Source organism: Harmonia axyridis, chromosome 6, assembly GCF_914767665.1.
Source record: "Harmonia axyridis chromosome 6, icHarAxyr1.1, whole genome shotgun sequence".
Taxonomy (NCBI): domain Eukaryota; kingdom Metazoa; phylum Arthropoda; class Insecta; order Coleoptera; family Coccinellidae; genus Harmonia; species Harmonia axyridis.
In genome coordinates, this window is record NC_059506.1 from 19062221 (window position 1) to 19074996 (window position 12776).

Genomic DNA, 12776 nt, shown 5'->3' on the forward strand with positions numbered 1-12776 from the left:
ATTATTCAATACAATATGATGTACGGTATGATTATTATAAATAATAATGACGAAAACGACGAATCAAATATGAAGGAATCTTTAGTGTCTTGAATTGAAACAAAACCAACGTAAGGAATGCAAACATTTCTTGTATTAAGGATGCGTCATCGAAATTTCCCCACTTCCTAGGTGCTTGCTCAGCTTGTATCTGAATTTCAGGTGAATTTATGTTCAATAAGAACTAAAGAATTTCGTATTTTTAAAGCAGGATCGCAAACCATCATTCACAAAATTTTCCAGTAATGGGTATCATTTTCAATTTTAAACGAGAAAATGTTCGTTCCAAAGAATAAAATCGGAAGCATCGATGATTAGAAGAAAATATTTAAACTTCATTTTCTCAACAAAATCTAGGGAATATAGATATAGACCTAAGTACCATTTATTAATTTTTTTAACAGAATAAATATGTTGAGATCATTATCACATTTTCCAACACACTTGAGATACTAACGTTTAATAGTATAAAATGTAGGTACTTTTGAATCTTCCTCTTCGTAAGTACTGACTTGAGAACCATTAAAATAACGTTTTCAAAGCGAAATAACTCCTTATTTATTTAATTTCTCTCTGATTGGATTGAATGAACGAGCTCACAACAGTTCAACTTGAAATCTATTCAGTACCGAAATTTCTGGACTGTTGGCCCATGTTTAGATGGAAAACTCATCAATTACTCTTTTGTTGTTTAAAATAATTTGGGGTATACTCTCTTTCTGGTTTCTAAGGATACCTGAGGAATTATATTTCTCAAAATAGGATTTTCAAGGGGGAAACTTACATAAATCAATCCCGAGTAGTACCTATCTTTGAGGTTATGAAGCACGCAGGCTTCATTCAGACAAGTCAACTCGGCCATATCCTCGACTTTGTCGAATTTCGGAGGGTTCATCTTTTGGATATCGTCCTTGGGTACAAATACTCGTTTTCCTGTCTCCTGAAGCTCTACTTCGACCTCGTCTCCTCTTTCTCCCTTGACACTGGCGGCCACAAAGCCCTGGGTGTCGTGGGGCACCCATACCAACCTCTTCTGAGTCCATTCTGCCTGGGAAGCTGGATCGTTGAAATTGTTCCTGTCCACAAAAAGATATTTGAGCTCGGGATCGTAGCGATCCCTATCCACGTCGGCCATGAAAATAACGCGAAGTTTACTTCGTTCACAAACAAAAAAGCCGCACTGTTCTATGATACTTTCGGATCACAAAAAATATACGTTTCACACATAGGAAAATTTTTCCGCGTTCGAATGTTCTTATAAGATTCTCTAACTGTTTATGAACTATCTATCAGCGTTACTGTTTAATGTCTAGTATAAAGTCACTTAGTGCTCTGCAAATGAACGTAAAATGAATAAAATGACAAGTAGCCACCGAGTGGAATGGAATCTACAACACACAACAGCCGGTCGACCACGCCCGAAGCGAACCGACGAGATTCCTCGTAGAGGCCCGATTGTTCGATCTTCGTTAAACCGCCACAAAGTTGACGGTGTTGTCAAACTTCCGACAAGTATGGACTTCAAATATTTGTGTAACGATATTATTCATAATATCCCTGCAGTTTACCCTGAATAATATCAAGATTTTATGAATAAATGTTACTATGTTACAAATTGCATTGAAATATTTAAACCTGACAACATTAGATTTATTTTAAAATATTGACGGATGATTATGGACGGATATTAATTATTAAAATATTGATCATATACAGGGCGATTCACAGCGATGTCCTATTAGACGTTTATGGAAAACGAATTATAATTTTGTGCCGAAAATTTGCATGTTGAAGTTTGAGCCACTGATCTTTCTCCCTAAAATATTTTCAGATCTTTACATTTTCCGGTTATACCGAAAACAGACTAATACTTCCTTATTTCAATTGGCACACCCAGTATATGATTGAATCATTGGATTGCTTTTTTGAGTACAATTTCAGCAATATGCCATCCTCTGGAGTCTGGGTAAAAACTCAACGTTTCATGACTCATGAGTTAATGGGATTCTTAAAAAAATAAAGGTGGCGGCGAGGATTCACATTTTTTTTAATAGTAGTAGTAACAGTACTTTATTGTTCATAAACAAACGAATGGCCATCAACCTGAGGTCCTTCAGCCTTTTTTCAATATTTCTGTAGAAAATTTTTTTTCGAAAAACTTATGCAAAAAAGTTTTTTCGAAAAACTTTTCATTTTAGATTCTGCGAATACGTAGTATTATAAGTCTGTTTGCGGTTTGGACCAAATATGTACAAGGTGTTTATCAGAAGATCATGAACTTGGACAACTCAAATTCAACGAAACTCAAGATTTTCAAATTAAAAACTATATTTTTTATTGTTTCAATCCATTTTACGTATAAAAAGTAGGGGAGGGGTTTCTTAAGCAAACCCTTCATCTAAAATAAATACTTCCAGAGTTATTGAGGAAAAATTTTAAATGAGGAAAAACCGCAAATTCTAACTGTGTGGACTAGTCTGTGACTTCCGTAAAAGACAGAAGAACTACCTAATGATGCAATAATATATACTGAGTGTGCCATTTGAAATAAGAAAGTAGATAGTAGTCTCTGTTCAGTATAATCGGAAGTTGTCGAGATCTGAAAATATTTTAGGGCAAATTTCCAGCAGAAAATTATGATTTGTTTTCCATAAATGTCTAATAGGCCATCGCGGTGAATCACCCTGTATATGTTTTATGGCATCTAGTTGATAAATTTATGGAATTCAGAAGAAAGACTATTTTCTGATAGTGTATTGTTATAATTTTCAAAATAATTGCAACCTTCTACCCTACTCAAATTTTGTAAATGCCTACTGTAAATAAAGGGTGATATTAGATAGGTATCTAATATCACCCTTTATTTACAGTAGGCATTTACAAAATTCTACGGTACGTAGGTACGTACCGTAGAAGTCATTTTTCTTTAAAAAAATTAATTCAGCCAATTGATATAGAGATCTAGACAGAAACTCTAGGTTCAGAGTGAACCTCAATGAAACGTGATGTCATTATTGTCATTGAAGGTTAGTAGCGATAGAACGTTTTCGCTCCTTTTGGAGATCATCAGTATCCCACTATCCAACATCAATGACTACCAAATGATAACTGAGGTTATGTGGTTGAAAGCCAGCAGTAGCATTTGCCTTGTATACTTTGAAGCGACCTCATTTACAAAAATCTTACTCGGATTTTTGGAAATTATGCGGCAATTTAGATCCGATTCGATCCTGAAAATTTCAAGCTTTTAGGTTTTTTCAGTCCAGAGTTATCATTTTTACGGCCTGACGGACGGACTAAATCCAATTTGACCCGGATGTATCATTATTGAGTTGAACCTAATCGTTTGAGAGCATTTTAGGCTCAAATTTCGAAAAATATGGACATCGTGAATAAATTATATAGCACTCTGATCGAGTGCACAGCAACTGAAAAATATACCAATTTTTCTTTTTTGTGTTATACAATTGAAATTTTTTCAATGTTGGAGTTAGAATATCTATTCAATAATATTTTGCTGGGAAAATTAGTCGGAGAAGCATTCTGTTTTTCCAACAACACAGAAAAAACTTCTGAAACGGGTAAAATTCAATATTTATTTTGAAAAATCTACCAAATTGCAAGACTTTTATAATTATAATGGGGTCTTTTTCAGTGGGTTATCTCGTCAACTAAAGTTTCCCTAACATTGTCTTGTCTTGGCCTTTATGAGACAATCTGTTCATTATACCCCAAGATATTTTTATTATTCGGTATCTTATTATTCTTATCGCTCACCGTGCTTTCTATCCACCCACAGGATGAAATATAAATTATATGCCTTAATGAAAAGTCATCTTAGTAGTTGTTATGTAAATGGATATAATTGCATTTATTTTGTATTAGATCAACAGAACATTGATAAAGTATTCTTCATAGACGTATGATATAAATCAATAATAGTATATTGTGCAACAAGTGGGGAAAGTCCAACTTTTCTCGCGAGTGTGGAAGTTTGTGGCACAAGCCTGAAAGGCGAGTGCCGCAAACACACGAGCGAGAAAAGGACTTTCTCCACATGTTGCACACTATACTTTTCCTACAATTGCTCAAATTTCAATAATTCAAGTAATGTGTACTTGATTCAAATCAAAATGGCCTTCGTTGATAGTATGTGCTAATTTATTGCGTTTCTATAGAAACGACTCAAATGCCCAATTTCATTGGTCTACCAAGCGAGGTGTTGGCAAAGTGCCGTGGGGAATAATATTTCCCACAGTATGAGCAATACATAGTTTTGGAATTGAGTAAGCTGTGGAGAATACGCAACTTTTCATAGCAGTTGTAGGAAAAAAAAATATTTCCTAAAATGCGAAAAGAATTAATTCTCTTGAAAAATACGTAGACGTGGCAACGCAAAGTTTGCTGGAGCGAGTGCCTTGGGTGACCTACGCTCTTCCAGACTAGACGTTGCAAACCCCCTCGACCTACCGTTGAAACGTCAACCTGTTGCTAAAATGTTCTCAATTTTTCCCTTTTTCTCGAATTTCCAATTTTCCAATATCTCTTCGATTGATATCGTTCCGGATTCCTGATCGCGAGCTACTGCGGAATAATTCGTGAATTGAAAATTTGTCGAAAGAATCCGATTCTTCAAAAGACGATGTCGAATTTTGGTGATATCATAAAGCATAGTGTGCAACATTTCAAGGAACCTATTATGGTTCAAATTAATCTATATATATATAACAACAATTCATTAAATAAATAAATGATACGTTTTGAATACTGTCTACTTGATGGAAATTCTTTCAATCAAAATGAAATGAGAGTTATTCTATTTCCACTTTTTAATTTTATATATAGGGTGTCCCGGGAAGAATGCGACAAACAGATACCATGAATTAAGGTCATCATGGAGGACTCGTATCAAGAGGTTTCAATCGCCTGAGTGCCTTCGTTTGGGATATACAGGGTGATGTTCATCGTATGGGTTCAATAACTGTTTAACTATTCGACCGAATAATTTCAAATTTCGAAATTTTGTCACCCTTTACTATCACATTTCTTCAATATTTCTGAAATCGAGTAAATCAGATCTGGACTACGAAAATTTCGGACTTTTCTTGTTTTCGTGAATATTGGATCACCCTATACGTGAATGTTATAATTTTTTCGTTTTCACAAAGAGTTAATTAATAATAAAAATTCTAAATTTCTGCTTCGCACGGTCATACAGAGTGAACAATAAACATTCTCTTATGAGTGAAATTTTTTTAGTTCAATAACTCTTCAACTAATCCAACGAATAATTTCAATTTTTGAAGTTTTGTCACCCTTTACTTTCGCCTTCCTTCAATATTTCTGAAATCGAATAAATCAGGTCCGGCCTAGGAAAATTTCAGACTTTTTCTATTTTCGTGCAGAATATCGGATCACCCTGTAGGTTAAAATCATGTTTTTTTTTCGTTTTCACAAAGAGTTAATTAATAATAAAATTCTGAATGTCTGCTTAGCACGGTCATACAGAGTGAACAATAAACATTCTTTTATGAGTGAATTTTTTTTAGTTCAATAACTCTTCAACTAATCCAACGAATAATTTCAATTTTTGAAGTTTTGTCACCCTTTAATTTCGCCTTCCTTCAATATTTCTGAAATCGAATGAATCAGATCCGGCCTAGGAAAATTTTAGACTTTTTCTATTTTCGCGCAGAATATTGGATCACCCTGTAGGTTAAAATCATGATTATTTTTCGTTTTCGTAACCAAAAAGAATTATTTCATAATTCTAAATCTCCTGCTTGTCACCGTCATACAGGATGATCAGTTAACATTCCCTTGTGAGCGGAATTTTACAGTTCGCCATTCATACTAGAAATTCATCATTCATCACTAGAAATGAAACCAACAAATTATTTTCTCGTATGGGCTCAGGATAATCCATAATCAGTGATTCATAAAAATTCCCGATGAATGTTTGGTGCGGTAAAACAATTTGATTTGCCCCAATATTTTTGGAAAATAGGTAGACATCAGGAGAAATTTTTGAACATTTTTAGAAATACAATTTTGTTTGTTAGAAAACATTCAAATCGAAACATTGTGGTTGCAACACGATGGAGCTAATGTTCACTAACCGAATATTTGACTGAGACTTGAAAACAGATGGATTGGCAATGTGGAAATATGGCTTGGCCTTCTCGATCCCTTTATCTGACACCCTTGGATCATTTATTATGGGAAGGTCTATGAGGGACAGACTAACAGTAGGGAGCAACTTCTGCAAAGAATTATTGATTTTTGAGATGCTCAAAAATGTATTGAAATGGAGGGATACCATTTTTTCATTCAATTTGTTTTCGATTCAATGTTTTCAAGTTCTATTGTTTATCCAGTTTGTTGATTAAAAGTTTTCTTAAATAATTTGAAAAAAAATTAGGGTAGGCATTCGTGAAGGGTGAAATAACTGCAATTTTCGAAATAACTCTACCGATAAATTCAAGATATCTTGAACACTTGAACTATGAAATTTCTTTCATAAGAAAATGTTTACTGATCACCCTGTATGACGATGCCAAGCAGAGATATAGAATTATTATTATGAATTAATTCTTTGTGGTTACGAAAACGAAAAAAATCATGATATCAACGTACAGGGTGATCCAATATTCACGAAAATAGAAAAAATCTAAAATTTTCCAAGTCCGAATCTGATTTATTAGATTTCAGAAATATTGAAGAAGGACGATAGTAAAGGACAAAACTTAAAAATTTGAAATGATTCATTGGATTAGTTGAAGAGTCATTGAACTAAAACAAAAATCACTCTTAAAGGAATGTTTATTGTTTATCCTGTATGAGCGTGTCAAACCGAGATTTAGAATTTTTATTCTATATAAATTAATTCTTTATGGTAACGAAAACGGAAAAAAATCATAATGTTCACGTACAGAGTGATCCAATATTCACGAAAATAGGAAAAGTCTGAAATTTTCCTGGTCCGGATCTGATTTACTCGATTTCAGAAATATTGAAGGAAGGCGATAGTAAAGGGTGACAGAACTTCAAAAGTTGAAATTATTCGGTCGATTGGTTAAAGAGCTATTGAACTCTGAAATTTCACTCATAAGATGAACATCACCCTGTATATCCCAAAAGAAGGCATTCAGGCGATTGAAACCTCTTGATACGAGTCCTCCATGATGACCTCAATTCATGGTATCCGTTTGTCGCATTCTTCCCGGGACACCCTGTATATAAAGAATAATTGTTTACGTACACAGTAAATATCTTCTTCCAATTTGAAAATTATTCAAAATGTAAAATCTTGTGCAGATCAATATCCTCTCCAGATCTGAAGGAAGAGAATAATGTTTCCAAGGGCGAAGAATTTGGGGGGAGGGGTACTGGGGGTAATTAACTGCACTCCCCCCCCCTATTTGCGAAATATAAAATTTTAGAGTTCTCTCAAAGACGAAGAACAAACATTTTTCCATGACTTGAACCAATAATATTTTTACTTTTCTTACAGTTTATGAGTTTATTATCGCTCTCAAGATGAACTCTTTTTTTGCACTACGAGCACGTCCATGTCCCAGGTTTATTATTTTCCTTCATCTACCCGTTTTGTCGGCTTCTCCTCTGTTTTGCCATCTGTGATATTTGCATTCGTCATCGGTATATATTTACCCGTTGTTTTCCGTTTTTTTTCTATCATTCTCGTCACAATATTTCAATAAATAATACTGCAGTTATCAAAGAACTGAACTGAGTTATTCGTTTCGAGAAATTGTCGGTGCTGTGTTTTACAATTTAATATGTTCCATTCAAATTGCAATTTATTTGTGAAGTTTTGAATTGACTATACAGGGTGTTCCTAAATTTAAGGTACAATCAAAAATGACAGATTCCTCGAATCATTTTAAGAAAGAAAGTCCTATAACATGGGTCCTCAAACGTTTTTTTTTCGAGATACACATATAGTTCAAGTTTTTTTCTCATAGCACCTTCCCTTCACAAGACTTAAAAACTTGAATTGGCATAGCCATGGGCGCCCGCAGGGGGGCCAGGAGGGGCCATGGCCCCCCTTGAGTTTTAGATTGCCCCATTTTTCAGCACAACACCCTCAATATTTCTTTCTCAATCCAAAGGACATGGAAAGAAGGAAAGTAATGGATTCTCAACAATTTTCTGGTTTCCAATGACAATCATGGACGCCTTATCGTTTTTCAATAATTTTCATTTTGCCCCCCCTGAGAAAAATTTCTGCGGGCGCCCATGGGCATAGCTATTCCAATTTCAAGTTTTCATCATGTGATATGATAATATTGAATATAAATCTACAGAGTGATATTTTTTCTGGTCATTCTGGACGAGTGGACATTCTGGGAGAATGGAACTTCCTTCCATGAAAGTTTCATTTTTAACTCTCACACTGTATAATTCAAAAAGGGAAATGGAATAACTCATTTAATTTCGATTTACGTTTTTAATCATAACAAAATATTGTATCCTTTTCAACATTAGAATTAAATTTGCAAAGCTAGATTCGATATTTTTGTAGAATGTGATACATTGGTGAATTCGTAATTTTTTTCTTTATCTCCTCATAAGGAGACCCAAGATGGCGCCCATAAGAAAAAAAAGTTGACTCTCGCGTCTCTGAAACATTGGAAAACAGAAAAAATCTGATGACACCATTTAAATCTCTATATTGGATAAGGGCTACAAACCTAATTTCGTTATCTTCAGAAACAAATGAGTTATACAGAAAAAAAGAAAATCTCGATTTTAGTTTTTTCGAGATATTTCGGGAACCATTGGAGATATTTTGGATCTGTCAACACCAACACACTAATCCCTAAATAACGCAACTTCTTTGTAATTTAAGCCACCCTGTATTTCTAACGGTTTTCGATATCCTTGTAGTGCCTCTCTACATCTACCCTCAGAGTCATATGTAAATCCTTTACAGTGTTTTAAAATATTCTGATTTGATATATTTTCTACTTGCTTAGATCATAAAGGAAACCAAAAATTTCTAAATGTTGCTCTTGTGATAAAATCTTGATCAATATAGTTTATAATACAGGTTGTTTCATTGGTAAACGGAAAAACTAGAGCTAGAACAGTGAATAAAGGACACCGAGGTGGTTCTAGATATACCCCATTTATTTGGTCTGACTGCTTTGGTTAACGAGATATAGGGTGATTCATGAATTTTGCACATTTCTTTCCGCCGAGGTCACAACAAGCGCACCACCCAGTAATTTTTGTTATATTTGGCACACATCTTTCTTATTTAAAGCTTAAATGAATCACTTAAAGATCACAAGGAACATCCAGGTCCAGATTACCAAAAAATTATTAAACGATTGTATCCTTGAAACAATCTTCTTCATTTTTCTCTCCATTTCTATGACTGAAATCAGAATGACACTCGACAGATTATTATCAGCTGTTATTATGAAAGGGATGCTTGGGAGAAGTTGGTGGTAAATTCATATATGTTCAGAAAACCACAAAGTTGTAACTTGTAGACTGAAAATGTTCATCAAACTTCTCTTCATCTTATTAAATTAGAAAACAAATCGAAATTGTCGATAATTGGGACATTTACCTTATATGGAGTTTATCCAAGGATTTATATATCCAAAATTTAAGCTTATATTGATAATTGATCATTCGAGCATTAATAATTATTCGATACCTAAGTACTATCTGAATTTGAAGGACTCTTTTAAACATGAATTGACGCGAAATGCCAAATGCTAAGAAATATTTGATATAATTTGGAGACCATTTCATTTATATCTATATTGTTATATTTTGTTGTTGTATATAGAACTGTATAGTAGAATAGGGGTTGTTAAGGGTTTGGGGGATCAAGTAGTGTTTTTTTAATGACAAAGTGACGGGAAGTAATTTTTGAAAATCTTCTAGTTTGTAAAGTTTATCTGAGTAAAAGACAGTAACGTCTTTTGAGTCGGGGCCTACTGACAAACCGAAAAAATTACCAACAATATTGACTCTTGTACGTAAAGGATTTACGAAAAAATAATTTTTTGGGGAAAATGATTCCAGCAATGCCAAATTCTAAGAAACAGCTGATGAAAGCCGATTTAATCGGTCATGACTCAGTACACGGACGGTGTAAACTAATTATAAATTTAGCGCAACATTCACTCTCTCTCGCTTTACCATATACGGTATAAAATTGCATGCCTGAACCGCTTCTTTAGTACCACTTACAAAATCGCCGTAACATATATGGCGTATGTTTACAAAGCGAATGAGTCGATTATTCATTGTCCTAGTCCCAGTTATGGACTCGGTATGGAGAAGGGAAGGCTCTTTCCAACGCGATCACATAAGACAAATTTGGGAAGATAGCCGGCGCCACGGTCGATAAAAAAAGACGAGAAACGCGCCACGGATTATAATTATTGATTGTAGATAAAAATCTGGGTGAAAATCATGTTATTTCACCAATTGGACAATCGCTTGAAGAGCGCGGTTGCTCAAGCCAAGTGAAATGTCAAACTGACATTAAATTTAAAATTTGTCTCTACGCAGTCAAGCTTCGTGTCAGTTTTCTGTCAAATCCAAGGTTTGGAGAAAGAGTTTTATCTGCTATCATATCAGGCCAATTGATAAGTCCCCGGTATAGCATAGTAAAACACATTTTTTTGGCAAAATTCGATTTTATTATTCAACATAGTTGCCTTCGAGGGCGATACAGCGATTATAGCGATCTTCCAACTTTTCGATATCATTTTTGTAGTACGATTTGTCTTTCGCTTCAAAATAGGCCTCAATTTCTGCGATTACTTCTTCATTGGCGCATTTGAGGTCTGAGAACAGGAAAAAGTCGCTGGGGGCCAGAATACGGTGAATACAGATGCAATTCGAAGCTCAATTCATGCAATTTTGCCATTGTTTTCATTGATTTGTGAGACGGCGCATTGTCTTGATGAAACAGCACCTTTTTTTTCTTCAAATGGGGCCGTTTTTTAACGATTTCATCCTTTAAACGATACAATAACGCTAAATATAATAATCGCTGACCGCTGTTTATGGTCTGGCCTTTTGGAGGTAATCAATGAATATTATACCTTGCGCATATATACAGTCATTGATCATTTGGAAATGGCGAAATTATTTGTTCTTGTAGTGTTTATTGTATGCGGGTTGATGTGGTTATTGTAATCATTGTATTCTATTATGTTATATGAGTTCTTTATGGGGGTACATATTTTTATAACTTTAATACAGACCAGAGAGTTTGGACGGAGTGGACTTCAGAATACTATACTGGAAAACTTCGATGATTGCTGAAATATCTTTGCGAAAGTAAATATCAATAAAATTGAATGAACACGGGTTAAAGCTAGCGCTCAAGTGCTCCTGCCTTCACGTAAGGTCGTAAGTGCCTTTAATTTCCAAAACTTCATTTTTTATGATAACGCTGCTTATGACGCTAAAAAATTGATTGCCAGATGAACGAGGTATACTCTAGACTGGTTCACACCAAAGTGTTGACTAACAGTGTGATGTTTCCGTATTTGAGAAGTATTTTCTCTAATTCTGTGGGGAATTTGTTCATTCTCCCATGCCTTGTGTAGAATTGTAGAACAAATTCGTACAGGAATATCTCCATTTCAGACATATTTCATCATTATATGTTTATACGCGGAACTCTTCTATCACGGATTTATCTATAATCTGTCAAATTTGTGATACAGAAAAGAGTTCTGCCAACCAATATTTTTCAATGCAAAAACCACTCAACGATATACACAGAAATATTTCAATACTTTCCATAAAAATTGTAGAATAGTACACCCAGATCCTCAACCTATCTGGGTCTATAGCTAGTCTGGTATATTCAATACAATAGTCAAATACAAGTGGTCCATATTTTCTCGTGTAAGACCCAACTTTACATTTCAAATTCAAGAGATTTGATTTTGAATGAGTGGCCACACACCATTACAGAAAAATGTCCATGGCACCCTGTAGACCTTATTCGCAGATACATTTTGACTTTGAGGTCCTAGGCGAATATCAGTCTGCCAGTGCAAATCATACCATTTAAATCATTGAAGAATAAAAAAACTTTGACAGTATTCAGTGGTGTTACCACACAATAACTCTATATGGCAAGCATCTATAGGACAAAGGTGAAATATACTAACTGACCAAGAAACTGCAACACCCAGAAGGAGTAAATGATTGATTTCGGAGAAAAAATCGTGAAGGTTTTTTCATGTAAACAATTTTTGTTATTTAAATATTGTAGTCGTTTTTTGCAAGTTTTTTAATTTTACAACAAACTTGTTCGAGGAGATCCAAACTCGATGTTTAGTTGTTGTTGAAATGCCTAGAGCACGTGTACGCGGAATTTATAGCCAGCTAAGTGAATTTGAAAGAGGTCGAATTATTGGTCTACGGGAAGGGGGTTGTCATTACGAGAAATATCTAACCGTACGAACAGAAATCCAACTACTGCTATGCCTGCCACTCACGAGGCATTTTCTCGAGCATCTGGAAGCCAGGCATCCAAGAGATTTCAGTTGGGAAGTCGAGTTCATTATCTGATTTATCGTGTCCCGACTCCCGAGCTGCTCGACTCTAAAATGATCCGAACGCTCGACCTTGATGGGTGCCTCGTGAGTAGCCGCCTTTAGGAGATGTTGTCAAGCGTGGTTTGATAATGTCCACAATCGAAGAAGAGTAGGCACCGGACGTCGAAA

General features: G+C 34.9%; 1 protein-coding gene across 5 annotated transcripts in view; it reads right to left on the reverse strand.

Annotated features, from left to right (window-relative positions):
* Positions 1 to 1457, reverse strand: part of LOC123682360 (myosin heavy chain, non-muscle) — a 63489-nt gene extending 62032 nt beyond the window's left edge. For 3 of the 5 annotated variants that reach the window (XM_045620934.1, XM_045620937.1, XM_045620936.1), the window contains exon 1: positions 824 to 1457. In XM_045620934.1, coding sequence (XP_045476890.1) covers positions 824 to 1174 — 351 coding nt within the window. In that variant the 5' untranslated portion in view covers positions 1175 to 1457. The remainder of the gene's footprint in view (positions 1 to 823) is intronic. The other 2 variants (XM_045620935.1, XM_045620933.1) reach the window with 1 other exon arrangement.
* Positions 1458 to 12776: the final 11319 nt, after the last annotated feature.